This window comes from Theobroma umbraticum, unplaced genomic scaffold (assembly GCF_002168275.2).
Source record: "Theobroma umbraticum cultivar Fairchild unplaced genomic scaffold, ASM216827v3 scaffold_130.0, whole genome shotgun sequence".
NCBI classification, from domain to species: Eukaryota; Viridiplantae; Streptophyta; class Magnoliopsida; order Malvales; family Malvaceae; genus Theobroma; species Theobroma umbraticum.
Genome location: NW_018397264.1, coordinates 3,018,653 through 3,046,601, shown reverse-complemented (window position 1 = coordinate 3,046,601; position 27,949 = coordinate 3,018,653). Strand labels below are relative to the sequence as shown.

At 35.1% G+C, this 27,949-nt stretch overlaps 5 protein-coding genes and 2 pseudogenes across 7 annotated transcripts; 6 read left to right on the top strand and 1 right to left on the bottom strand.

The window, feature by feature from the left end:
- Nucleotides 1-214: 214 nt before the first annotated feature.
- Nucleotides 215-2,038, top strand: LOC110421405 (uncharacterized). The gene is made up of 3 exons (XM_021435002.1): nt 215-327; nt 1,009-1,110; nt 1,910-2,038. The coding sequence occupies exons 1-3, from the start codon at nt 223-225 to the stop codon at nt 2,036-2,038; spliced, it is 336 nt and encodes a 111-aa protein (XP_021290677.1). The 5' UTR covers nt 215-222.
- A 638-nt stretch (nt 2,039-2,676) lies between these two features.
- LOC149526855 (F-box/kelch-repeat protein At3g06240-like) lies at nt 2,677-3,795 on the top strand. Its single transcript, XM_089784408.1, has one exon. The coding sequence runs from the start codon at nt 2,677-2,679 to the stop codon at nt 3,793-3,795; it is 1,119 nt and encodes a 372-aa protein (XP_089640534.1).
- A 926-nt stretch (nt 3,796-4,721) lies between these two features.
- LOC149526854 (F-box protein CPR1-like) lies at nt 4,722-5,861 on the top strand (annotated as a pseudogene).
- A 2,728-nt stretch (nt 5,862-8,589) lies between these two features.
- On the top strand, nt 8,590-14,752 carry LOC110422093 (phenylalanyl-tRNA synthetase class IIc family protein). Its single transcript, XM_021435873.2, has 10 exons — nt 8,590-8,974; nt 9,533-9,723; nt 10,672-10,878; nt 11,152-11,269; nt 11,702-11,778; nt 12,173-12,352; nt 12,455-12,499; nt 12,607-12,711; nt 14,220-14,333; nt 14,453-14,752. Exons 1-10 carry the CDS (start codon nt 8,776-8,778, stop codon nt 14,501-14,503), a joined length of 1,287 nt encoding a protein of 428 aa, XP_021291548.2. The 5' UTR covers nt 8,590-8,775; the 3' UTR covers nt 14,504-14,752.
- Nucleotides 14,753-15,282: 530 nt separating this feature from the next.
- Nucleotides 15,283-18,044, top strand: LOC110421855 (F-box protein CPR1-like). 2 transcript variants are annotated; one of them, XM_021435554.1, is made up of 2 exons: nt 15,283-16,496; nt 16,892-17,261. In XM_021435554.1, the coding sequence occupies exon 1, from the start codon at nt 15,361-15,363 to the stop codon at nt 16,483-16,485; it is 1,125 nt and encodes a 374-aa protein (XP_021291229.1). In that variant the 5' UTR covers nt 15,283-15,360; the 3' UTR covers nt 16,486-16,496; nt 16,892-17,261. The 2 variants fall into 2 exon arrangements, with proteins under 2 accessions (XP_021291229.1, XP_021291230.1); XM_021435555.1 differs by lacking the exon at nt 16,892-17,261 and adding an exon at nt 17,759-18,044 and having other exon boundaries at nt 15,349-16,496.
- A 774-nt stretch (nt 18,045-18,818) lies between these two features.
- LOC110422026 (Zinc finger (CCCH-type/C3HC4-type RING finger) family protein) lies at nt 18,819-21,376 on the top strand. The gene is made up of 4 exons (XM_021435785.2): nt 18,819-19,039; nt 19,623-19,788; nt 19,873-20,702; nt 21,018-21,376. The coding sequence occupies exons 2-4, from the start codon at nt 19,710-19,712 to the stop codon at nt 21,123-21,125; spliced, it is 1,017 nt and encodes a 338-aa protein (XP_021291460.1). The 5' UTR covers nt 18,819-19,039; nt 19,623-19,709; the 3' UTR covers nt 21,126-21,376.
- A 2,038-nt stretch (nt 21,377-23,414) lies between these two features.
- On the bottom strand, nt 23,415-26,677 carry LOC110421404 (receptor-like protein 53; annotated as a pseudogene). The gene is made up of 4 exons (XR_016351573.1): nt 25,097-26,677; nt 24,332-24,912; nt 23,716-24,123; nt 23,415-23,555 (listed from the first exon to the last, which is right to left on the bottom strand). The product of XR_016351573.1 is annotated as a receptor-like protein 53 (transcript).
- Between the last annotated feature and the right edge of the window lie 1,272 nt (nt 26,678-27,949).

The following is a 27,949-nucleotide window of genomic DNA, read 5'->3' as shown; positions in this document are numbered from 1 at the left end:
CAGAAGCAGGCAAGCTTCACATTTTACTCCTGTCCTTCGATCTAAGTTTTGATTTCCTGACGAAGGAACTCAGAACACGTGGTTCAAAGGCATCTTTTTCATTTCCAGACTGCCCTATATTAAATCCCTTTGGTTGATTCGTTTTCATGCAGCAGTGTCCTAGTGAAATTTAAACCATATAGAGCTGAGAGAGTGTTTTTGGGGTTCTCACTTTTGCAGGAAATGGCCGCTAAGGAAGACCAAAAGGACATCAAGCTTCCCTCTGATTCTATTCCTGAAGGCTGGGTTCTGGATACCATGGTGAAAGATGATGGTACCCAAGTCCAGGTATTGCTTAATCAATTACTAAGCGTATTTTGTTTATGTTTCATTTGATAACTTTGATCATATTAACAATTCAAAATGGTTCAACTGATTTAAAGATGAGTACTTGCATGTAGGTACAATCCCTTCGTGCGTATCTGATTTCGCCTTTCCTGGAAGAGTTCTTTTTTCTTTATCATTTGATTGCACTAAATAGTGAATCTGGTTGCCGAGATCGTATAAATACCAAACCTTCAATAATTTGTCTATTATATAGTTTGATTCCACTTAGAAAGTGGATCAGATACGATCTTTATGTTATTAATATTTTTATATCTTTATTTATTATTTGATACATGATAAAAAAATTCGTTAAGTTCGTTAATCTTGTTAATAATCGTTATATACTATCAAGAAGTATATAAATAGATCGATTGTTGACATTAACTAAATATAAATTTACACGTGTTTTACATGCATGTATTAACAATACTTGACAATATTTATGAAGTTATACAAACTAAATTTATAATTTTATTAATTAAATTAAAAATAATATACGTGTGTCGGGTATTTAAATTTTTAATAATATTGTATATGATGTTTATATAAATACACAAGAAGATTATAATTACAACTGAAATTAGAATATTATCAAACATTAATACGACTTCTATTTAATTAATTAAGTTGTGATAATGGCAGTGCTACCTTTGTCCACCAACTGATCAACGTTTCTACACTTACGAAGATCTGATGCGATATGTGAGGTATGCCAAACAGGCCAAGGTTTCCATCTATGCTGATGTAAGTTTCAACTTCTTTTCATTTCTTTTGGCTTTTATTTACCTACTTCTTAGTTTTATTAACTTTTACATGCGGGTTAACTTTTTTTACTAATGTCAATGAAAAATAGATCTCATAAATATTAATTAGAAACGCATTAGAAAAGGTCAAAAATTGATCGAAGTGGGTGTATTTTATTGTTATTGAAGTGGAACCAAATTGAAGAGATTAAAACCTAATTTTGATTTGTTTTATTTTCTTTTTTTCCACTGCCCTACGTCATCAAGTATGGATAAAATTAGGGATATTTTTGTAATGCTATTTCCCTTTCAAAACTATTTTCTCGCATTTTATATTACCTTAATAATGATATCTTATGTGTATGTACATGTGTGTATATTATATTTTTAAAATTGAAATTTGATCAAATTTAAATCCGAGCATAAATAGAATAATTTCTAATAAATATTAGTTTTAAATTTATTTAATAAATTAAGATCCTTTTGGTATAATTGAAATTCAAAAAAGAAAAAAAATCCAATAACTATATTCAATCCTACTCTATATTCAACTCAATTTCCAATTTATCCTAATAATATCTAAAGTTTTAGATATGTACATTTTATTTATTTCAATTGTTTTTAAAATGTAAATGTTTATTTTGCATATATTTTCATTTAGTTTGCATTCGAGCATTTAACTCATTGATTGGTGTATGATCTCTTACTTAAAGAGTAAGGTTCGAATTTTCTTTCTATAAGTATAAAATAAAAACACATTTTCATTTGGTTTAGTCGATTGTTTCTTTTTAATTATACAGAACTTTTGGGAGACGACGGAGGAGGAAGATGACTTTGGACCAATCAAGAGAGGAGGAAAGAGCTCAAATCCTTTGGAGGGCATTAAGATCAGAGACATCAAGGGCAAATCTGTTGTGACGTCTGACTGAAGTTAGCAAAATGTTATGTTGAATAATAAGTGGATTGTCTTTTCCATTTCCGAATGCTTTGGTTCTGTGGTGATTTCCGCATATGTTTTCGTTTCTTAAGTATCTTTGAAGTTGAAGTTTGAATGACTAAGTACTATTATATGTACTCTGTTTAATTATCAGTCTGCCTTTTGTTTTGGTTATGTTTTTCTTCATTTTCAGGTTTGCTTTTCTTATTTTATAAAGAGAGAAAATATGATCCATAATATATATTGCAAGCTATTTAGAATCAGTTTTCTTGTCTGAAAGCTATTTGATAGTAAGATATTGAACCTAATCTAAATTAGAAAAGAATGGACTATATACATGGCTGACTCGTACGTTGGCCAAAAGTAGATTTTGTATATTGTTGTGTTATTCAATAGCTTTGACTACTTAAGTTGATCATAGAATTAAAAATAGCAGCCAATACTGTTTTGGACAGGAGAATTTCTCCACTCAATCTTTTGGTTCAAAGATGTAATCAGTAAATACCGTCCTAAACGACTACTTTTTCATCAAATTCTTATGAAAGCCTAAAATTCCAAATCATATATTGATAGTCTATAAACAAAGCTTCAAGGGTCTGGTAGCTGGGACCAAAATAATCTGAAGGAGCTATGGAAACCCCCTCTCAACTCCCACAAGACATTATTGTCAATATACTGTCGAGGCTACCAGTCAAATCTCTGCTACAATTCAAGTGTGTGAGCAAGCCATGGCGGTCTTTGATATCCCATCCTCATTTTGCTAAACTACAGCTCACCCAATCACAGAGGAACGACAACTTTAGCAGCCAGAGAGTTCTTCTCATTACTGAGCCTCTAGAATCAGCAGCCTGTGAAGCTTCTGGTGATGATGATGACAGCAAATTAGTTTTGAAACTTGAGTATCCGACGGTTAAGAAGCAGACACCTGACTCTGATGAATTGATGGGTGGTCGGGTCGACTTGGGAGGGTCGTGCAATGGCTTGGTATGCTTAGTCTTTGAGAATGATCGCGTCTTCTTATTGAATCCAACAATGAGAGAAACCAAGGAATTGGCGAAGCCTAATGCTTTTGATCCAAAGGGTACATTCTCTTATGGTTTTGGCTTTGATTTCTCAACTAATGATTACAAAGTTGTTAGAGCTACTCGCCCTTCTAGTAACGATGATGCTTCTAGTGAGACTGAAGTAGAAATTCTGGAATTGAAGAGTAACATTTGGCGAAGGATTGACGGCCTTGAGTCTGGAATAGAAATAGAAGGACCGGGGATTTTTCTCCATGGAGCGTTGCATTGGCTGGGGGAAAACGAAAGTGACGGTCTAGAAATAGTAAATGTTATCGTCTCATTTCACTTAGCAGAAAAGATATTCCAGCTGGTGCCACTACCAGATCAGATTGAAGAAAGCAACGATTCGAGAGTTTTGGGGGTTTCTGGAGATTGCCTATGCCTGTTTAATGGATGCGGTGAACGTTGTTTTGAGGCATGGCTCTTGAAAGATAGCAACAAGTCATTGTGGGCCAGATTGTTCAGTGTCCAGAGGGACCTTGTTCCTAGACATAGATACTGGGAAAAGGCATTATGTTACACAAACTCTGGTAAAGTTGTAATAGATTATGATGCGCGGTGCTTAGTCTGGTATGATCCAAAAGAAAATACATCAAAAACTTATACTCCACGCAGTAATTGGGGTTGGTTCGATCCAGCTATCTACATCGAAAGCCTGATTTCACCGAATTGTTATGATGCCTAAAATTTTATTTAAGAAGCCTTCTAAGAGGCAAGTCAATTGTGAGGTGAGACAAGTTGCTTATTGTGGTTAAATATGCAACAGCTACATAAAAAAGGGGTGCATCTTTTCTTTGTAAGTATGCTAAGAAGTGGAAGATCTGTTTTAGCCAAATTCAATTGATTTATTGTTCAGGTAAGAAATTTGGCAAGGAAAGGATGGGTTGCACTGGTTTTCCGAAGAGAATATGGAATAGTAAAATCCTAATCTGCCATTACAGAAAAAGAAAAATTCAATAGAAGAAAAATGTGCTCCTAGTCTGGAAGATCATTAATCCCTAATTCAGCCTCTTGGCCAAAAGCTTGATTAATGTTGGTTAAACTGCCTGACAGCTCCTCAACATAGTCAAAGTTCGAAAATTAGTGCCATCTTCCTTTATTTGAACAAATTAACTTCCTGTACTTTAAATATTCTCTTGCAAATTAACCCAATAGTAGAAAAAAAACCATGGTCTTGTGAAGGAACAGAAACAGTGGACTTTATCCATGGCTTCCCCTATACACATCTCTATTTGCCTCTCACATCTGGTTAATAATAATCAATTGAAAGTGGATGATTCTTTAGTCTTTACCGTAGAATTATATTATTTGATAGCTTTATGACTCGTTCTATTAGTCTCCCACGTGCAATTACTACTTCAAAGGGGAGCTGCTGATCATTGAATTTAAAAAATATAGTAGCCATTGTTATTTTGGCAGGGAATTTTTTCTAAATGCTTTGGTGCAAGAGCTGTTGAACCTTTCCACCAATGACAAATTAAATCCCAGAACATTGATATTTGATAGCGTACAATGTAAGCTTCAAGGTAATTTTGAATATGTGATTTAGCTAATTAACTTAAGGGTTATCCAAAGAGCAAGGGAAGAACAAAATTAATCTGAAAGGAAGCCATGGAAACACTCCCTCAACTCGCTCAAGACATTATTGCCAATATACTGTCGAGGCTACCAGTCAAATTCCTGGTACAACTAAAGTGTGTATGCAAGCCATGGAGGTCTTTGATCTCTGATCCTCAGTTTGGCAAACTACACCTCAAACAAACACAGAAGAAGAGCAACTTTAGCAGCTATAGAGTCCTACTCATCACTGAACCTCTTGAATCAGTAGCCTGTGAAGCTTCGGCAGAAGATCTTGATGATGAAAACAAACTGATATTGGAACTTGAGTATCCGGCGGCTATGAGGAAGACTCCTGACTCTGATGATTTGGTGGATGGTTGGCTTGATTTAGGAGGTTCTTGTAATGGCTTGATATGTGCACTCTTTGAGCATGAGCGCATCTTCTTATGGAATCCAACTACTCGAGAAGCCAAGGAATTGGCAAACCTAAGCGCTTTTGATCCAAAGGCTACCTTCTCTTACGGTCTTGGCTATGATTTCTTAACAGATGATTACAAAGTAGTTAGAGCTGCTCGTCCTTTTACCTCTAATGCTTCAAACGAAACTGAAGTTGAAGTTTTGACGTTGAAAAGTAACAATTGGCGAAGGGTTCAAGGCCTCCAATCTGGCATAGAAATTAAAGGTGCTGGGCTTTTCTTCCATGAAACATTGCATTGGTTAGCAGCAAAAGAAACTGGCCTTAAAATAATTTATGTAATTGTTGCATTTCACATGGTAGAAGAGAAATTCTATGAACTGGTACCGGGACCAGATCATATTGAAGAAATCAAAGATCACACACTGGTTTTGGGGATTTCAGGAGATTGCCTATGCCTGTTCTATGGATACGGTTGTGAAACTGTTTTTGAGGCATGGCTGTTGAAGGAATATGGCATCAAGTCGTCATGGAGTAGATTGTTCAGTGTCCACAGAGACATCTTGCATGGATATAAATACTGAGAGAACGCAGTATGCTATACAAAAACTGGTAAAGTTTTAATAGATTATGATGGAAGGGAATTAGTCTGGTATGATCCTAAAGAAAAGACATCAAAGACTTTTACTCCACGCAATCACTGGGATTGGTTTCAACCAGCTATCCATATTGAAAGCCTGGTTTCGCCCTATTGTTATCGTGCAACCAATGTATAGACACAACTATGCATAACGCTTAGTTAATGAGGAAACGTTCAAAGGGGCGAGCAAACTATGAGGCGAGGCAAGCTAATCTCCTTTTATTCTTACACTTATTGTTGATGCAACAGCAACCGTTATTAACTAGAACCCTTTTGTTTCTTTTATAATTTCTGCATAAAGGCCTTGGCTTTGTAGTGCTTATATATTTTCTGGTTTGCTATATGCTAGGACGTTGAAGATTTGTTCGTCTAAAGTCAGCAGATGTGTTGTTAAGATAAGAAATTTGGCTAGGAAAGGAGATTTTGCAGAGAATTTCCTTGTTTGATGTGGGACTGTGTAACATTAAAATTGAAGTGGCTATTAATTATTTAGATTTCTGATTCTCTTATAGCTTCTTATCATAATTTGTTGAAAAAATTCAAATTGTATCTGTTGACCAATGCCAAGGAACAAAAATTATGAACTCCAAGTTAATATATAGATCACCCCATGCAGTCCATTGATAAACTCCAAGTTAATAACAAAATTCCCTTTGGGGGCCGTGTGGGGGGGCCTTAATGCCCTGCTTTGCTGCTGGTGGGTCGTGTTGTTTTGGCCAAATAAGCTTGATTTATATGGGTGGTCAAAATTAGGAAATCAGGGCATTTTCTTTCATTTGAAGACATTAATTTCATGTAGGATATCGGTGGCAAACGGAGAAATGGTAGTACTAAGTTAATCTAATTTATTATTGACAGCAGCTAGAAATTTTTTTTTTTTTTAAAAAAAGAAAACACCATGATCTTGTGAATTACCCCATGTTCAACAAATATAGTATTTTTACTCCTGTAAAAATCTCCATTTTCTTACCATTTGAAAATGAATGATTCTTCTTTTCGATACCATTATATTTATTCAATAGCTTTGACAGTTCAATTAATCTTCTTAAAGACGGTAATGGATATTTTGTAATAAGATACTCACGAGGTATCTAAGCCAGTTATATAAAATTAAGGTACTTTATAACAGGATTCGAGTAATAATTTCACTACTCATATCGAGTTCGAATCTCAATACCCAAACTTGATTATGATTTATGTTTAAATTGAATTATATATTATATCCGTAGGCTTAGCTCTCAATTCGGATTAAACCTTGGAGATGAATATTTAAGTCCAAACTCAATTTTGGCTCAATTAGAAAATATGATCATATTAATAAAATTAAATTATAAATAAAAAATTAATATAATTTTTTATATTTTAATAATAAATTTAATTTAAATGGGATGGACTGGATCTACACTTAAATTTTAAGATATCAACGAATTTTGACCATAAATACCTAGCTATAGAGAATATATTTTTGAAGTGGCAATTACATAGTTCACTAGTTGAGTCATTTTGTTGGCTTTGCTATGTGTTTCGAATAATAAATCTTAATTAATGTTGGTTTTTTTGAACAATGTCTCGAACTGGTCAAGATTAGGATGATAGCTTGGGCCAATGTCAAATGGCCAAGGGACTTTCTGCCAGTGTTAGATATTTACAGACAGTCTCCGATTCAAAGTTTGCATGGAAAATCAATATAGGGGAAGAAACAAATGAAGTGGGAGATGCTGAAAATAGGCCAAATGAAATTTAACGTGATGGAGCATCGAGAGGAAACTCGAGTCCAGCTGGAGTTAGAGGCATTCTCACAGATTCTGACAGTATGGTAAAAGTGACATTCTCAAAACCAATAGAATCAGTTGACACTAACCTTGCTTTTGATCTTTTCTACTTCTAGGTGAAAAAATGGCAATTCACTTTGCATTGAAAGTGATTCAAACAATGCGGTTAAATGGACTAAGCAACCAGATACTGCTCCATGGGGAATGAGGAAGTGACTGATTCAAATGGAAAGGATGATGGAGAAATTAAATAGCAGGACAATTAGACATGTCATGCGAGAAGCGAATGAGAGAGCTAAGGAAGGTGTGCAGCTTCAGTCTGATGTTATTCGAATATTCTAGTACGTTTGTTGTTGCTTATTGTTGATTTTTGTGAATTACCGTATGAGAACTTGCAGAAAGGAGCTGGGCTATGGGTGTGGAAGCTCTCATAATCTGAGACCCCTTATAGTGTTAGTTTAATGTGTCTGAACTATTATGTGCTTAATTGATATTTGGTTCAAGAGGGTCCTAAATGACGTTACGATTGTATAGGATTTTGAGGCTGTAGTGTATTGAGCCGTGGCTAATATCTTTCGATTTTTGTTATAAGTTAGGGAAAGTCGAGTAGTGGATTTATATTCCAGTATCTCCTGGGTTTCGATTTTGTTGCAGATGTACATTTGAATGCTTCATTTCTGGTTATTTATAAAGATCTCTCTTTTTCTTATTGCATCAAAATTCTTATATTCGACATTGTTCAACTCAATAATCTGATTTATTTGGAATTGTATCAGATTTTAAACAACTAATAAATGAGTTGAAATATTTATTTAATAATATATTTTTGCTTAAGGTTATTTGAGTTGTAAGATCTTAATCACATTGCAATTTATTTGGTTAATGGATTAGTGTTTGATAGAATTGATTAATCGTTTAATTTTCATTTTTAACGATTTTTATTTTCTTCATAGAGTTAAAGATATTAATTCTTTTTCTTGAATTAGAATTTGAACTATCAATTGGCGTGTCCGTTATATTTTAACATAAACCCATTTTTAATTCCTACTATTGGTTATCTCCATATCACTTGGTCCGTAGAAGAGTCGGCCTGATAGGCTCAAACTTCGTTCGGCCTATGGCATATAAAGTTTTTATTTTTCCTTTTTGTGTGTACCGAAGTGCCCTTCTTCTCTTTCAACCGAATCAAACCCAACCTGTGACTTATCCTTCTTTCTTCTCTCTACAAAATCCAGCATTTTTGAAACAGAAAACCAATTCTCTATAACCCAGGGCTTTATGGCAGTAGTTTCAAGTGCTCATTCAACTATCTTCTCCAAAACCTCACTTTTTCTCCGCATAAATGGTTTCAAACGCTTCACTTTTTGCTTACCATTCTCTACTTCTGCTGCTGCTTCTGTTTCTGATAAGAAGAAGTGGAGACAACCAGTGGCTTCCTCAGTGCTAGAGCTCGGTGGAATCAAAATTGCTAAAGATGGTAAAAAATGCCACTTCCTATGGACTTGGTTTTTTCTGTTATGCTTATTTTTTCCTGTTCTTGAATTGGGTCATTTGAATATTTCCTGTTATTGCATTTTAACTAGATGGGTCTATCCGATTCTTGCATGTTCTTTCTCTAGTACTAGTAAATTGTTTCGGGTGTTTTACCCTGAGTTTCACTCCGAGTTGGTAAAGGTTTAATTTATTTTGTAATGGACCTAATCGCATTTGTGTGTTGGAGCTTTCAGAATATGCCCTTTGTGTGTCTTTAAGTTGTGTATGATAAGAAAGTTAAAATTATGGTGTGTTGATTTGTTATATTTTGGAACGGAAGATATCTATCAGATGGTAAGTGTAGGTGGATTACCCTTCATGGATGTTGTGAAATAATTGAAAGTTTTCAGCAACTAAAATCTATTGCTTGATTTTTTTAGTTTGAATATTTGCATGGTATGTGCTTTGATTTCTTGTTATTGGTGAAATTTTGATTCATGACTACTTTTTTATGCATAGTTTTATGATTGGTTTAGTATTGTTTGAATGGTGCGATTTGTAGATGTGGTGAGGGATGACCCAACGAACAATGTTCCAGACACGATTTTTTCGAAACTGGGAATGCAGCTCCACACAAGGAATAACCACCCTCTTGGGATTTTGAAGAATGGAATATATGAGTATTTTGATACTAATTACCCAAACATGTTTGATAAGTTTGATGATCTCTGCCCAATTGTGTCAGTAAAACAGGTATAATGTGGTCCACTATTCCCTGTATTACCTTGTCCTCTTTAATGTTCCTCTGAATTGGCAAATATTATTGGATGGCAAAGGATCAGCTTTTGAGTCTAGATTTTCTTTAAAATCAATCTTATGCTCTGTTTTAGAATAAGTGGTCTAAGATCTTTGAAAAGTTAAAAAAATTGCATCTGAATTTGTATCTGTATGGACTTCAGAGATAAACGAAGCTTGTGTATTAACTTATGAATTACATAATTTACCATGTAGGCTTGAACCTCTGTGTATGTATGCGGGTGTGGGTTAGTGAGTGAGAGGGAGAGAATAGTTTTGGGTCGAATATTGAGGTTATAGATAGTTTTCTCTCCTTACAATATGGCCCATTAAAGCATGTTTTGTTCCACAATACGTGGTCTCTCTAGTCAACTTCTTGAATTGGCCATGTGATTTGAATATAATTCAATCTCTCCAATCCAAAAGGTTTTTACATATCTGCATGGCTGTTTTTGGGCTCTGCAAGCAGTATGACCAGCCAGTAAGAATATTCATCTACCCTTAGGTTTTGATTTTAGAGTCGTTCAATTCTGAAGTGTTGGCATGGTGAATGTACTAATTTGCACACTTATATGCAACTTTAACTTCCATAAATTGAAGTTTAAAGTATATAACAAAATATTTCATTCCTATCTAAGCTCATATAATACTCATCAGAATTGTTCAAAATTGTACTTGACAAATTCTCGACCTCTATTTTTGTCCAATTTTATTTGCTCAGAATTGGATTTTCAGTAAGCAAAGTTATGCCTCATTTTTTATTTGTGCTCCTCTGAAATGAAGAAGCCTTTTGTCATCTGTTTGATGAATTAATTTCATTGTCTTAGTTATGTTATATCTTGAAAAATGTTTGTGAGAACATATATTTATATAGTTATTTATTTATGACAGTAAATCTTCTTGCAGAATTTTGATGATGTCCTGGTGCCTGCTGACCATGTAAGCAGGAGCTATAATGATACATACTATGTTGACTCTCAAACTGTGCTGAGGTGTCATACAAGTGCTCATCAAGCAGAGCTGTTGAGAAGGGGACACACTCATTTCCTTGTAACTGGTGATGTTTACCGTAGGGACTCTATTGATTCTACCCATTACCCTGTGTTTCATCAGGTCTGATTTTGTTGAAAATCTCTTTAATGTTGACCAGCTTTTCAAAATTCTCTTCTCTGAGGAAATTGTTACAATCACATGGTAATTTTGCACTCCTTGCTACATGCCCAGCACAGCCATCCATACGATGAGCCCGACAATGGGCTCCTGCATGGGTCCACATGATGAACAGCTGTGATTTGACATGTAACATATGTTGTAAGATGGCCATGTTCATAAATCAATGTCCCATCTTGTTTTTTGCCCCTAAACATCTGGTCTTTTACCATACAGATGGAAGGGGTTCGTGTTTTTAGTCCTGATAATTGGGAGGCATCAGGTCTGGATCCCACATCATATGCAGCTGAGGACTTAAAGAAAAGTCTAGAGGGCCTTGCTCGTCACTTATTTGGTAATTTTTAGAGTCTAAGCCTTTTTGAGGGATTACAATTTTTGCAAATGATGATGTGTATCTGCCACAATGAGATATAGGGATTCAGAAATCATATTCCTTATAGAAGTAAGATCTTTATTTACATCATGAATGCACTATTGGATTGGCAAGGAGTGGCAATTTTTGTGACAAGAATTCATCGCAGATTTGCCTTTTTTTTTTGGGAGATACCATGGAGATATATGTACCAATGTGCCAGATATCTGGACCTATGTGCAATAATAAATTTTTTTATTGAGAGAAGTGTCTAACTAGTTGCTATAAAACTCAGATCACTTGCAAAATTTTATGTAGTTAGCCATCAAAGTGCTTGTGTCTGGGGTTGATCATGTACTTTGTAAGGACTGCTAAATGTTAAAGTCAATTAGCCTCAATCTGTTAACATTCCAGGTGCTGTTGAGATGCGTTGGATCGATGCCTATTTTCCATTTACAAATCCTTCTTATGAACTTGAAATCTATTTTAAGGTATTCTCTTAATCCTCTTTTATAGGATAGTGTTAGTGTTTTCTTTAAGCTTGAGTTATTCAGTCTGAAGAATTTTGATTGCCTTCTCCATTGCTTGCTTTATTACAATGCTCATGGTCCTTTTGTCAGAAAATTCTACTATGATTTTTTGACAGCAAAAGATTTAGAGGGTGAATGGTATGCTTATTGTTGTAATCATAAATTGTACTAAGCTAAATCAAGATTTGAATGTTCTAATACCTCCTTAATTACATGTATGTACTCTGTGTTACTAGCCCTCATTATTACTTTTATTAATTGACTGTTCAATCTGAATCTTCTTAAATCAATGACTATTTCATGCGGTAACTTTAGCACCAAGTATGACTTACCAGCCACCTACAACAATTGTCAGGAAAAATGGATGGAGGTTTTGGGTTGTGGAGTGATGGAGCAAGAAATATTGAAAAGTAATGGTAGATTAAACAGTGTTGCTTGGGCCTTTGGACTTGGATTGGAGCGGCTTGCAATGGTTTTATTTGACATACCGGATATTCGGCTTTTTTGGTCAACTGATGAACGATTTACCTCACAGGTTGCTCCTGAATGTAGCTCCATGATTTTAAAGTTGAAGTTCTTGGATTTCTAATATCATATCTTCATATAAGCTGGATCTGATTAAGCTACTTGAATGCAGTTTTCCCAAGGCCAAATGGGAGTCAAGCTTAAACCCTTTTCAAAGGTATAAATTAAGAAAATGGTTTATTTTAACCCTTTCTTCAGTATATTCTTTTAATTGTTTAATACTTATTATGGAAGAATGACTTGATACCTTAATTGTTTTTGCAGTATCCTCCCTGTTATAAAGACATGAGCTTTTGGATCAATGAATCATTTACTGAGAACAATTTATGTGAAGTTATAAGAGGAATAGCTGGGGATCTTGTTGAAGAGGTATGCAATTTACATCTTTTGGCTAGAAATATCATCTGAAGGCATAAACATGTTCATCTATATGGTAAATTTGCCCAACTGAATGTTGTATAGAGTACGTAATATCAGTTTATAAATATTATAAATTATCTGAATGATGGAAAAGGTATTGACGGAGATCAGTGTGTTTGACTGACTTGCTTTATCTCATCCGTTATTAACAGAAAAACAGAAAGAATTGATTTCAATGGAGTTGACATAAGTAATATCTCATATGTATATTTGTTCAGTGGCTCTAAATGAACTCTATTGATTGCTTCTACTTTCTTTGGCTTGGGATGGGAATGGTTCTTATCTGTTTTTCTGAAAATAAGGTTGCTAGGTTTCTGTGGAGGAAGTCATGTCAACGAATGACCAAACTAAAGCAGCTGGTGGTGTTGGGAAAGTGTAAATGATGTACAAAACATTTTGTAGCTTCTCAAGTTGTTGTTAGGCGAAGACTTTATCATTGAAGTTTTAAAGAAAATAAGAAATGACACTCTGGATTTAAAATAGTTGTCCCAATTGTTAGATTTCTAGTTTTTCTTTTAATATGACTTATTTTTACCCCACAGCTGGGCTATATAAAACAATTTGGGAGTATCCAGTGGACATGGTTATGTATGCTGGAGTAATTGAGGTGTTCTATATAAAATAGAAATTATCCGTCAGCCAATGTTGTGTCTCAAATGACAGTTATAAAGGAATTTTTGTTCAATAATTTTTTTTAAAGAAAAATGACAAGGATTCGAAGCTTTGGATACTGGTGGTTTTGCATTATAGCTTTATACGTATGAGATTGTGATTTCATGGTAAAATATCTTTTCTCTGATTCTGTCATAGCAATTGTAATTATTTATACTCCCTTGTATATTGAAGGCTGGAATGTACAGATTATAGGGAGTAACTATGTTGAACCGATTGATGTTTGTTCAGCCTAGGGGAATCGGGATTTTGTGTTTTGTTTTTTCTTTTTGTAGGGTGCTGAGGTTCTTGATTGTTTTTGATGACGTTGAGGGGGACTGGCAGATAAGGGGAAAGCCAGGGAACCCATTCCTTTTGTATAGTTTTTTGAGTACTGGTATCCTTAGGATGATTCAAGGATGTTATTCTCTAATCCAGGGAATAACAGAGTTGAATCTGCTTGTTTGTTGCTACAGAGGCAAACAATTGCTTCCCTCTGTGTTGAATGTATATTAAATTTTCAAAAAGAAAAAAATATACACACATTGAAGGCTGGTGTGGATGACTGATTCGTCTGCTAGGATATCTTATTGATGTACAAAGCATATTTTAAATTCTACATGGAAAGGCCTTAAAGCACCACTATCAACAGGTCAGTGTTGTACATGATGGAAAGTTTTGTACATGTTTAGCTTTAATTAAACGTAGGTTGTCACATAAATCTTTCAACAATCATAATATGAAGTATTTGAGGGTCTTCTGTGGTAGGTATGTTCGATAATAATATTTATTTTTGTTACTACCAGGTGAGTTTGATAGATAACTTTACCAACAAGAAAGGGATGACAAGTCATTGTTACCGGATTGCATATCGGTCCATGGAGCGTTCACTCACAGATGAGGAGATTAATGACCTGCAGGTATTACTGTGCTTTCGTTCTGTGCTTACTGTTATTGATATTACTATTCCTATAATCTTAAAGTGTTCTTTCAAGGTTAGACAATGTAGTCTAAAATATGTTTATAATTGTGAATGCAGTGGAACGTGAGAGAACAGGTGCAGAGCAAGTTAAATGTTGTTCTAAGATGATTGTTATTGATACCTACACAAAGTGCAAACATATTTTTCTCTATTTGAGTTATAGGTATTGCATCTTGAAAATTATCATACTGAACAGTTTTCAGTTATTTATTGCTGTTGTAAGGTATTGGGCTGGTTAAGTCATGGAATATACACAAGAATTCTACAATTGTATTCCGTTGACTGTTCCTTGACAATAAGTATTTTTTTTTCATCTTTCTTCTAATAATATTGTCATATATACATCGTTATTTTGCTCTGTGATGAGTATCATTTTTCATTCATTCTAATTTGCTGCTTGCACCCAACCTTTTTTTCGTTTCACCTTTAGGAAATTAAAGAACAGTGTTGAAGAAATTGAGTTGAGCAAAAGTCCTAGCTGGATATAGGTACAAATATTGGCTGGATTATAGGATCTAGTAACTTAAACATTGAGAAAAAGTTCAGGGAGGGAAAAAGCAAATAATATTTGGCAAAGAATTTAAGATATCCAATCAGAAACAGAATTGGGTGGATGTGGTTTTTGTTCTGCTACAAGCCATATCAAGACTGGGAACAGTGGCTTTAATCAATACTTGGAACAGTGTCAAATACTCTTCAAAAGCTTTGACTGGTCCCTCAGGTCCTAGGCCAGGCCAGTCTCATGCAAAGCCACTAGTGAAGAAACAAGGAAGCATCATCCTTACACCAAGTTTGACTTAAAATGCACTACGTTCTAATGTCTCTTTCAAAAATTAATATGCTAGTGGCCTGCCGTGGCTTACATTATAAGCTTCAGAAGGGAAAAGTCAAGTTGCTGCAACCTTTTTTAGGTTACACAAGGAAGAAGGGAAGAAATTAAGCAGATATCAATATCTCTAAGATCCATGGAAACAATCTCTCAACTCCCTCATGACATTATAGCCAATATACTGTCAAGGTTACCAGTCAAATGTCTCCTTCGATCCAAGTGTGTATGCAAGCCATGGCGATCTTTGATCTCTGATCCTCAGTTTGCCAAACTACACCTTGCAGAGTCACAGAAAGACAGCAATATCGACCCCCACCGAATCCTTCTCTCCACCAATCCTCTTCTGTCGATAAATTTGGAAGCTTATCATGGTACTGAAGATGGCAGCAATGCGATAATATTGGAGCTTGATTATCCGGAAGCAATAACGAAGGATGTCGAATATGAAATTGACTTTGCGGGGTCTTGTAATGGCTTGGTATGTTTAGTTGTGGACTATAAGAATTTCATTTTATGGAATCCATCTACAAGGGAATCAAGGCCGCTGCCTGAACCAAAACATCATCTTCGTGATGGTTCCTTATCTTATGGTCTTGGCTTTGATTTCTCAACTGATGATTACAAATTATTAAGTGTTGCTCGCCGACACTGGTCTCCTGCTAGTGTTTCTGACAAAACTACTGTTGAAGTCTTTTCAATGAGAACCAATGTTTGGAGAAGAATTCCCGATCTCAAAATTGACGTGGAATTAGATGGAAGTGGGATTTTCCTGAAAGGATCACTGCATTGGCTAAGTAGTCTTACTAAAATAATTTCATTTGATTTAGCAGAAGAGAAGTTTCAAGAAGTGGTGCCACTACCAGCTCGTATGCACGAGAATCATTATGTAGCAACTATGGGGTTGGGGGTTTGGGGAGATTGCCTGTGCCTTTTCATTGAATGCGGTGAAACTCTTTATGAAGGATGGTTAATGAGGGAACATGGTGTCAAGTCCTCGTGGACTAGATTATTCAGCGCCGCAGTTGACCCTTTGCCTGGATTCAAATACTGGCAGATTGGATTATGCTACACAAAAACTGGTAAGCTTGTAATCGATTATGATGGATGGAGATTAGTCCTGTACGATCCACAAGAGCAAAGGCTTGAAGATTTAGCAATTCGCAATAATTGGGATTGGTTTCACTCCATTATATATTTTGAAAGTCTAGTTTCACCCAATCTCGATGATGTCTCCAACAGAGAAAATCATGTACAAGATTGAAGAATCATGAGGTCAGGGTAGTTCATTTTCTCTCTGTGCTTCACTTTTTTTTTTTTATTGTTCCCAAGTACCCCTGCATATGCCATGGCTGTTTGTGCTAGTTTAGATGTAAAATCATGTCAAATTGCACCACCTTGTTTCGTTGCTCTCCAAATCTATCTAATCCTGGAAAGCATGTAATAGTGGGTGAATTCTCATCTTTTCCATTACTTCTCTTCTGAATTTCCATTTTTAGAGCATCATATTTTTGAATCTTTTGGAGCATCTCCTCCATGCTTGCCTTATCCAAATTTCTGTGAGAAGCATGAAGATATGAATATTACCTTGGTGGGGGCATTGATGGTGATCAAGTAAACGAACTGCTAAGACTTTCTCAGCTAAATTCAGTTGATTTCTATTTTAATAGGAAATCTGACGGAGCAAAGAAAAGTTGCAGAGGATTGCCATATGATGGGACTATTGCTAAGAATATGTAGCAGCAAAAATCATAACACATTCTTTCTATATATATAAACGTTTGACAAGACCACTATATATGGTACAAATTGCCCTGAATTCTCTATTAGTTTAGCCATATCAACACTTGGAAAGTATCAAACCTATAAACTATTAAGTTGACTAGTTTTGTACTTGGTCTGGTCTTATATATCAATTATCAAGTTATAAATGTTATCTAGTCTTGTATTAGGTTATGGTAGTCTTATGTAATTTCAACTATAGTTACTAATATCATACCATATATGATATGTGTCGTGATGTTAATAAAAAAAATTATAAATAGATATCTTTTATCATTTAATCGTGTATCATATATGTATTGTACTATACATAATAATGTTAAAAAATGGTACCAATTGATATATTCTATCAATTGATCAATTATCATGCATTCCAAAAAGATATTAAAAAAAAATCAAATTCCTCTTTTGACTTGAACATATTATAAGTTTTTAAATTTTAATAAATAAATTAACTTAAAAAATATTTATCCTATTTAAAAATATATATTAGTATACTATATAATCTTCAATTTTATTAATAAAATATGTTTTGAAAACCCTTTGTTGCCATCAAAATAAAGATCCTTAATCATTGTATGCTAATAATCTTACATTTTCTGATCTATCAGTTCTAGTACATCTTGAGCTTTCTCCATCATTCCTTGTTTACAAATAGCATCCAACAATATAGTAAAACTATTGTGTTTGGAAATATGTCTCCATACCTTTGAGTCAAAAGGGTGCCAATTTTTTCTATTGGTATGTTATTGCAGAAAAGTAATCACTCTCAGCAGACCCATGACTAATGAAGTGAGGAGCAGATAATGGAGAAGTATTGGTTTAAAGGCAGCAATCTGTTTTGATTGAAAGGAGATAAAATAGAAAAGACTGGACTCTTCATCCATGCTGTAAAGTCATGTAACACTGCTCCACTTAGTTTAGTCTTCTGAATTTGCACTCTAATAGTATTAATATTTTTTTTCCCTTTCTCTCAGCACTCTTTCTTTGATTAAAAAGATGAAGCCACCACAAAATTTTATCAAATGAATTATCACAGGTATTAGAGTACTAGCACACTTATGATATATTTTTTTAGAGGAATCATGACATTTAAGTTTCTCCCTTCAATAACTAATGACTAAGTTTGTATATAAAGTTCAATTTTTAACAAACTTTTAACTTTTATTAATTTTTCCATTGAGTTTTAATTATCAATTTTTGTCAACTTTGTGCAATTCTATTTAATCGTTTTTAATTAATAACTATTCCAACTTCATAACAAGTCTACCTAAGTATGCCATGCATAAATTGAAAGAATAAAATATTTTTGCAAGTATATATATATATATATATATATATACACACACATGAGATATTGAGATGACAATAGGCTTAGTTGAGACATCTAAATGAATAAGAAAATGCTAATTGGTCATTGTTTATGTGGAGAAATGAAAATGAAAGTGTATGATTTTATTTTTTGTCTGATTGAACATATGATTAACAAATAAAAATAATTCAAGGATTAATGAATGCATATATAGAAAAAGCAAAAGCAAAAGCAAAATCAAAACTATTTTTTTACAATTAATCTTATTTAGGAGTGAACTAAGGTTGTGAATACTTTTGTTTTGCTTTTTATAAATACGTATTAATTAAGGTTTGAAATAATTAAAGAACATAATCCACTTTTGCCCAAAAAAAGGGACATAAATCGACAACCAAAAGAGTGGATACGGGTCAAATACAGGTCAGACAGAAGGCAACTTCCTGGAATCCGAATCCCATTTGGATTCGGGCACAATTCATTAAACCATCGGGCCTTAAATTTAGGAATATCCAGCCCAATTGTAAAATTCCCAGCCTGCTCTTTTCTTTCTTTACGGCGTCTACCACCACAAACGGTGAACCCCACCAACGCCACCACCGCTCGCTCCAAAGTTCTCGGGTAACGCAACCTGCCTCCGACAACAATACCTATTCTTTCCCTCTACCGTGTTCGTCAGCCGCTGCAAGTCAGTCCACCGGTTTCTTTATCTTTCGCCATTATAAAGGTAACTAGGACTGAAGAATTTTAAAATTTTTAATCCCTGTCTCTAGATTTTTAAATTTTATGATTCTGAGTCAAGTGATTCTTTTGTTTTCGATCTAGGGTTTGTTTTTCTTTTCTTTTGTGGTTTTAGAGATTTTAGACTTTTGAGGTAAAAAAAAAACTTTCTTTTGCTAAATTCATGAAAACTATATTGAATCTAGTAAAGTTTTATTCGAATTTAGGGTTATAAAATTATGAACTTCCATGTAATTTTTCACGATAAAGTTGTTAATGATGTCTTTTTTATTTCGTCTCTTTGTTTTAGCTTTTGTATTCTTGATGAAATTAACCTGTGCAATTATCAACGTAATTGTGGTTATAATGATGATTAGAAGTGCAGAATGTGATGACATATGATCCTCGTGAGTATCTTCTATCGGGAACCACTTCAAATTATGAATTTAGTTTCATTCTCATGACAGAAAGTGTGATCCTATCTATAGAAATTATGTTCTGCCTATGATTAGCATTTTGATCGTAGATCAATAGTCGGTTTAATTAATAGTAAAGATTTTAACTGATGTTATTCTAAAACCTTCTTTCAGGTGATTGGAGCAACAATTGTGAGCAAATTGAAGTTCATCTTGCTTGACGCAAGGAATCTACAAACCTTTGCTCTTGTTTCCATTAAGATGACAGATTCAAATGAGTCCCAGTATCCAGGAAAAGAACCACGGCAATCTGAAACAGAACCTCAGCAGTCTGAACAAGGTAAAATTTGTTCCTTTTATTATTTTTAAAGGTATATACGGTTATTTTTCCTGTATAGGTATAGCTAACTTTTTGATTTTTCAGTCTGCAATTTCTTTAGGAAGCCAACAAAGGGCAAAAACATAAGGAAAAGGACAATAAACGAAGATGAAGATGAAGACTCCAGAAATGAAACATCTCTGTTGCAGAACCATAAAAAGAGTCTGAAGCCTGATAATAAGTTATACTTTTCAACTGGACCCTCCAAGAGTGCTGCTGCCACTGAATCAAATATAGAATCTGACAAACGAATTTTCCAATTTGAGTCTTCAAGGGAAATTCAAGTTCAAAATGATAGCAGAGCAACAGCAACCTTAGAAACTGAGACTGAGGTTACAAAAGATGCTCGAGCTATACGTGAGAAAGTTCTTAAACAATCAGAGGAGGTTTTAAAGGGGAAAAATACAAGCTCTGGTGGAGAGAAGTTGTATAAGGGAATGCATGGTTATGTGGATCATAAGGCGGGGTTTCGAAGAGAGCAAACAATTGCCAGTGAGAAAGCTGGTGGGTCACATGGACCTCTTAGGGCTTCTGCCCACATCAGGGTGTCAGCAAGATTTGATTATCAGCCAGATATTTGTAAAGACTACAAAGAAACTGGTTACTGTGGTTACGGAGATTCATGTAAGTTTATGCATGATCGTGGAGATTACAAGTCTGGGTGGCAGTTAGAGAAGGAATGGGAAGAAGCAGAGAAAGCAAGGAAGAGAAATTTGGCTTTGGGTGGCGAAGATGATGATGAGGCAGGGTTAAACCAGAGTGATGATGATGATGATGATTCATTACCCTTTGCATGTTTTATTTGCCGGCAGCCTTTTGTGGATCCTGTTGTTACTAAGTGCAAGCACTACTTCTGCGAGCATTGTGCTTTGAAGGTTACCTCATATTGCCCTTTCATGTAAATTTAATTTTTGTGTGTGTCTGTGTGTTGTGTTTGCTCAATTCAATATCTGTTAATTTTTGTTATATTATTGTTCATGCATTAGAGTGAAAAACTTTTTTGGTTACTAACGTAAAAAAAATATTTTATATGGTCAAACTTGTTTGCAGTTATAGGAATAGGACATATTTTCACTTTACATTTGTCAATTTTTGGTGCCTCACATCTGTATTATGTCATTACCATAGTTTTCATTTTTATTCTCGCTCGAATATAAACTAACCAACTGTTTTATCTTTTGTTTTTTCAGCATCATGCGAAGAACAAGAAGTGCTTTGTTTGCAACCAACCCACCCTTGGTATTTTTAATACTGCTCATGAGATACGTAGAAAGATGGCCGAAGAGGGTAAACGATAAGTTCATTGATGTTTTGCTACAACTTCTGCAATTACAAACATGTTTATTTCTTTGTTTATTGTTGTAGTAGAAGATTCACTACTCTTTTATATTGTTTTAAAGGAAATGCTTTGCTAGAGCTTGGGCAAAATTTTAGATAATGCAGTGATTGAGTTTTTGAAAATCATTGTTGCTGCGAGCATGTGCTTTAGTATTTAGGTGAGCATGCTTTTCTTTCATGCAGCTACCAACTTATCCTCCTTATAAAGTGTGGGAAAAAAAATCATCCTATCCTCATATATTTATTCCATAGTGTTTGCAATTGTTATGTTGTTCCTTTGACAATGTTCATCTGGTAATGGTAGTTCAGTTGAATCAGTACGGTGACTTTTAGAGTAAAGTTATGGTCTCCCAAAACTCTTTTCTTCTTCCATTTTTATTTTTTACCCTTTTTATTTTTTTGGTAGTTCGCCTAATTCAAATTATTTGGAATAAAATGATTGTATTGTTATCATCACAATAGCATTTTTCTTTTATTTTTCCCCCTTCCATATTGAAACCAAGCTAGTGCAAGAGTTCAGGTCTCATGCGGTTTGTTGGCATCATACGTTGGTTGATCTGGTTAAGAATTTTGTTGTTTTTCCCATTGAGAAATTTCAATAGATTTGATGAATCCTAACATTTCTATATGAATGGAGGGTCTGTTTTGTACCCTTTCATTATCTAATTATCTTTTTTCCCTTGATGTTCTTAATTTCTTCTCATTTTTTTTTCTTTTGAATAGGTTTTGATCTAGACTAAACATTTACCTATATATGTATGCCCATTAAAACAGATTTGTTTGGTTGTTTCTTTAGAATCAAATGTATTTTAGCGTACTCCTGATTGTGGTTAACCGTACATGATGAGTTAGATTTTGGAGTTTGGTTTCTCTATATACATAAGAAACTGTATTTTCAAATTGATTTGTCTTTGTCATTTAATTGTATACTTTAATCGTTTTTTATCTATGTAATAATAAATTAACTTTTTCCTATGTAATTTTGATCTCATTCTTCATCTCACATCTCTGGTTAATAACTAAATCTTTGTCATATCTTATACTTGCAAAAATCTTACCCTTTTTGTAAATGGAGTAGTGATTAGGTAGAGTCTTTTTATGTGAAGTTCCTTAAGTTGTCCGATTTAAAACAATTAAACAAGAAACTATAACTAAAAATTAAAACAGATAGATGAATAAGCATAAATGAATAGACAATGATATGTAATTCAGAATCAACTGAAAATTGTAGTGTATATACTAAATTTTACTACAAGTTGTTGAATGGTAGAAAATTTTATTCTTTTCTTAGAACTGAAGAATATTCATGGCATTCCTAAGATGCCAATGAACCCTGTATTTCCACCTGCAGCTGGCAGTGCATTATCAACCCTGTGAGAATTAGCAGTTCTTTAGCCAAGAATTCAGCTTGATTAGATCAGAGTCCATGTCTCCATGTCTCCATGCACCTACTTATGGAGTCATGATCTTTTAGGATGATAGTTCACTGAGTTTCCATCTGTAAGACACCAGATAGTTTCAGTTGGGTGGGGACAGCTAACCAAAAGCTGTGATACTTGGTGCTGTCCAACTGCATTGAAAGCATTCCCTGGAGGGAGGGAGCAGGAGAATGAACGATACTCTTAGTCGAACAAATAATAGTTTCTGCATTTAAGACCAAAAAAGAGTTAGTGAAATCAGCTGTCAAACCTAAACTTAAACTCAAGAAATGGGTTCTAGTAATTTTTGTCCCTTAAAGCAGTTTTATTTATATATCATTTTCTTAGTATGACCTTTTGTTTTCTTTTTACCCTCTAAAATTTTCTAATTACCAAAATCACGCAAATAAAGTACTTTTCTAGTTGATACTTACATTTGGAATTAGAGATGGGTTGACAAGAGCAAGAATTAAGGCTACGGGAGAAGGTAGCTGTAGGAGAAGCCTCTAGTGGCAAAGTCTTTATATAGCCTAATCAGTCTGTCCAATGTGGCTTTCGTCAACCCCAAGTCACCAAATATCTTTCAGCTGCACGAAACTTCCAAACATAAAAGCTGAGCTAAAACTAAAAGCAGGTTATAAATTGCACAATGCAGAAGACTTGACCACCTTCCTAGTTTATAGCGTCAAGTTGATTACCAGAGAAAGGCTGCCCCTTCTAAGGGTCCATAATTGCTGCCATGAATTGTTCTTATATACTCTTTGGAAGCACTTCTATTCCCTACAAGAACACCAACACATTCCGAATGATAGTAGCTTCCTATGGTCTGAAGTTTGTCTTAAGAAGTTCACTTTGTGGCGTTTCCATTCAGAATATTCAGACTCCAGATTGATGCTTACTGCAAATGTATTTCATTCAAAGAAGAGGATTGACTGCCAAGATGCCACGAGTTTGGTCACTGCAAGGCTGCAACTAAAAATGTAGTAATTAGATTCTGGAGGAAAATGGGAAAAGTGTAACACAGATATCCAGATTGTGTTATTTGAATTCTAATTATGGATTAGTTGCTCTATCAGAACAATGCTTGGCAGAGCAATGTATATTTGACAGATAGAGAATAAAAAGGATTTACTTGAATAGTTAAGAAGTGGAGTGTATGCAAGTCATCATTGCAAACAAGTACGGTCCTTCGGCGCCTCTTGCATTTCTCTGTTCAAAGTAGTCTTTTATTGATGCTCCATGTTGATTGGTCACCTCTGATACCTGATACAAATTTGCTGTCTTGCTTTGGGGCAGTTTTCACTTTCAAATGCGAATCATTACCACCACCACCACGCTTGCAATGAATTGAAGCTGGGGGAATAAGGCCTTCTGCTTTTGACTGGACGTAGGATGCAGCTGAAGCAGCAATTTCTTAAGGTGAGACGAGTCTGTATTCATAATTCATATCCTTTTCTGAAATGTATTGCGACCATCTACGCTTGCTCTTCCGTGCAATACGCAACAAACTGTAGGCCCTATTGTCCTCTTAAGTCACCAGCTTGAAAATTACAAGGATGAAGTTACTTTTACTAGAAACAATCAAGTCTTTAATACGCATAAACTTAATTTGGGCAGAATAAGGAGAGATCAAAGAAATGAAGATTGTAAGAAAGGGATGTAGAATCTTACGAAAACAAAAAATTACAATGAAATTAGCTATAAAAGGTTTGGGGAAAACCTATCGTCTTAGTAATGGAGATCCATACCTGGATCTCTGATACGAAATATGCCATTTCGTACAAGGAGGGCGGCCACCAAAATGGTTTGGCTTCAAAGAATGACACATACACTAGAACAATCTCATCTCACTTCATCATGATCTCGGACCCAGCCTCAACAAAGCATTGTCATTCCCATCACAGATCTCAGTCTCTCTTTTACTTGTCCACGTTTTCCAATGACTATGAATCTCCAGTGACATTTCCAGCCAATTCCATATCCTTTTTACTTTCTTCTCTTGTTCATGGTTCTGCACTGAATTCTCAACAATATTCCAATCCTTCTGGGCCGTACACAAATCCATAGTTCTCTTGGGGACAAGAAAAAGTAATCAAAGTCAGTTTGGAGATGTGGTGCTTGATACTTAGAATTGGAAGCTTTGTTCTTCTGTTTTCATCTTTTCGGTGCATTGATACAGGCTGAACTAATACAGCAACAGAGGATCTTTGCTTGAGCTTGGTCTGTTAAAGATTATTCTGTTGTTAGTAGATGTTTGTTCTTGTCGTGCGACTGAAGAGGTAGGCACAGTCGCTGTTCTACCTGCCATGTCATGTTTCTAATTCCTGCACTGTAAAATTGTAACAAAATTAGTGACAATGAAAGTCAATGTTATGAGAACAAATTTATGATCTGATAGTGAACCTTGTAAGGACAAATAAAATGAGCTCAGGAAATTCAAAGAATATTCTAGTTTGCAGCAACTATCTTTTCAATTTTCAAAAGATTGTCAAGTTTCAAAAGGAAATTCTTACCTGCTGACTTTGAAAGATGAATTCCGATGGAGTCACCTAGATGTTTTCCGTTTCCTTTTACCATTCCCTTTAAAACTATCAAGCCATTTGTTTCCCATCTCATTCAGCACTGCATATCCAATACATAACCCAATCTCTAAACCACATCCATACCCGATCATCACGATTTTCCAATCAGATATACCTTCTATCAATGAATCTGCATCTTCCTCTGGAGGTGGCAGTGGAAAACCAACTTCATCGCAATTCCTTGTCAAAGGCGGCCCACATAGTCTTGGGTTCCCTTGGTAAGAATCATTCAAAAATGTAAAGAATTGGTTACTCTGTGGTATGATCCCTTCAAGTTGGTTGTAAGATAGGTTAAGTGCTTCAAGGAAAGTTAGACTCGTAAGTTGCGGAGGAATCTTCCCTGAGAGTTTGTTTAGTGAGAAGTCCAAAGACTCGAGCTCTTTTAAGTTCTCAAGTCCCAGTGGAATTTGGCCGGAGAAGCTATTTTCGGATAAGTTTAGCACCTTGAGTGATATCAGATTCCGTATTTCTTCTGGTATTCTCCCATGGAAACTATGTTGGAAAGATCAAGACAAAGTAAACAGGTCTAAAATTTTCTCATAGAAAATGGCATTTCCTTTATTGACAATTGTCACGGAGTCGTGATAGTACTCATCTCCAAAAGATTTTTTCGTTCAAAACTTTTAATTTGACCAAAAAATATATTTTGTGGTAATATGAGAACCTCTAATGCAGGCAATTTCTTCAACCAAAACTTCGAGCTGAGTGCATTTGGCTAATGATCTTGGTAACATTCCGGTGAAGTTATTTCCTCCTAGTCGCAAAAAAGAGAGGGTAGTGATATTTTCCAAGCAATTTGGAATTGAGCCGCTGAATTTGTTATTGGATACACTCAAATACCGCAGTCGAGTGAAATTGCAAATGAATCTTGGTAAAGACCATTGAGAAGAAGTTAAGAGACTCCTCGGGTAAAAATTGGTCCAAATATGAGAGATGATTGCTAGAAAGAGACAGAGGATCCAAACTTCTTCTCCACACCGAGTTTGGTACTGTGCCACTTACTTTGTTATTAGAAAGGTCTAGAAATTCTGAATTCCATTGACCTTTTGAAATCTCTGGGTATGTACTTTTATTGCAGGATTGTATATACAACGACCGCAGCATTGGCATCACCACATGGAAAATCAATCTCATTGAAAGAAAGGTTCAAACGCAGAAGAGTGCTCTTCCACAACCAATTAGGCACAAGACCACGGATCCGGTTGTTAGAAAGATCTACAGAAACCAACTTTTCTTGTGTTTTGATGAATTCTGGAAGTTCAGTAAGGTTGCATGACTCTAGACTTAGCTCCAGTGATTGGGGAAAAGTAAGGCTTTTGTTGTCGTTCCCAATTGACAAGCTCACATTCGAAAGGTCAAGAGTCCTTAAGTTCTTGAGTTGAGACAACATATCAAGCTCCATAGAACCAAAGCTATTGTAGCCAATAGAAAGCAATTCAAGCCTGGGGAGTTGAACGATTGACTTTGGGATTGATCCCCTTAAATAATCATGGTTTAAATCCAAATATTACATCAACGAACAAGATGCATTGGGGAACTCATCAATTTCCCTAACCAATTGATTTCCTCCAAGAAGCAAGGTATGCAATGATGGGAGAGTAAATATAGAAGAATGTACAGGCCCAGAAAGTCGGTTCCCCTGCAAATTGAGATATGCAAGATTTGGAACTCCAGGTCTATGGAATGGAGGGATTAAACCCCTGAAATTATTAAATCCTAGATTCAGGTGCACAAGGTTTGTGAGATTTGCGATTGTTGATGGAATCTGTCCAGAGAAATTGCAAAGAGAGAGGTCTAACTTTGTCAAGAACTTCATATTACCAAGGGATTCGGGTAGTTTTCCACTGAAGTTTGTTCCACAAAGTGATAGGACCTTTAAGGTACTATTCAATGGAAATGTTGGCAACTGACCCTTAAGATTGTGATTTTGTGAAATATCAATGCTTTGCATTTTGAGCAATAAGAAAACTTCTGTTGGAAAATGCCCACTCAAATTGCAATAGGATAGATTGAGAGAAACCAGTGGAGAGGGAATTGCCAAGAAATTGGGAGGCAAATAAGAGATTGGGTTGTGGTTGAGGTTAAGTTTGGAAAGAAAATGTTTTGAGAGAGATCAACAAAGTGACCCCGTTAAACCACATGCAACAAAGCCCAATCACATGACCAAGAGCATCACATGTAACTTCTTTCCAGGAGCAACAATCAGGGTTGACATCCCAAAGCTCTGATTTGGAAGATAATGTGAAATTATGAGAATGGTAAAGACCTTGCTGCAGTTGCAGCAGAGCAGATCTCTGGTCATCAAGGCATTGGCTCACTACAGGTACGGAACATGACAAGAGAAAGAAGGTAGGCAAAAAGAGTGAAAGGAAATGAAGATTCTCCATGTTAGTTTGCTTGCTACAAACTGAAGATTTTGGAGTTTCAGATGTCCCATACAGGATATTTATAGACAACTTCAAACTACACGACAATTCTAGCTACCTTTTATCTCAACAAGTTGATTTAACACAAAAAGAAAAAGAAAGAATGGCTGATACTTTCATTTTCTCTTCTCAAAACTTTTTCTAATTTAGAAATTATTTTTTGTGGACCCAAAAGGTAATGATATGAGATTACCTTAAAGCTTATAGTCTTGGTCTTTGCTTTATAATTAGTCTTCGCATCATGTAAAATGTTTCAGTCTTTTCGCCCCATTCTTACGCCATGAAAGTGATCTTCTTAATTAGTAGTTGCACCACCTCTAAGCAGTAAAAGAAACAAAGCAAACCATTTTGCTTTTAT

Excerpts from the sequence above, each read along its gene's own strand:
- LOC110421405 (XM_021435002.1), top strand. The coding sequence starts at position 223 with ATGGCCGCTAAGGAAGACCAAAAGGACATCAAGCTTCCCTCTGATTCT. Across the intron at positions 328-1,008 it reads ATGATGGTACCCAAGTCCAG|TGCTACCTTTGTCCACCAAC; the intron begins GTATTGCTTAAT and ends TGATAATGGCAG. Across the intron at positions 1,111-1,909 it reads AGGTTTCCATCTATGCTGAT|AACTTTTGGGAGACGACGGA; the intron begins GTAAGTTTCAAC and ends TTAATTATACAG.
- LOC110422026 (XM_021435785.2), top strand. The coding sequence starts at position 19,710 with ATGACAGATTCAAATGAGTCCCAGTATCCAGGAAAAGAACCACGGCAA. Across the intron at positions 19,789-19,872 it reads ACCTCAGCAGTCTGAACAAG|TCTGCAATTTCTTTAGGAAG; the intron begins GTAAAATTTGTT and ends TTGATTTTTCAG. Across the intron at positions 20,703-21,017 it reads GCGAGCATTGTGCTTTGAAG|CATCATGCGAAGAACAAGAA; the intron begins GTTACCTCATAT and ends TTGTTTTTTCAG.
- LOC149526855 (XM_089784408.1), top strand. The coding sequence starts at position 2,677 with ATGGAAACCCCCTCTCAACTCCCACAAGACATTATTGTCAATATACTG.
- LOC110421855 (XM_021435555.1), top strand. The coding sequence starts at position 15,361 with ATGGAAACAATCTCTCAACTCCCTCATGACATTATAGCCAATATACTG.
- LOC110422093 (XM_021435873.2), top strand. The coding sequence starts at position 8,776 with ATGGCAGTAGTTTCAAGTGCTCATTCAACTATCTTCTCCAAAACCTCA. Across the intron at positions 9,724-10,671 it reads CAATTGTGTCAGTAAAACAG|AATTTTGATGATGTCCTGGT; the intron begins GTATAATGTGGT and ends ATCTTCTTGCAG. Across the intron at positions 14,334-14,452 it reads AGGAGATTAATGACCTGCAG|TGGAACGTGAGAGAACAGGT; the intron begins GTATTACTGTGC and ends TTGTGAATGCAG.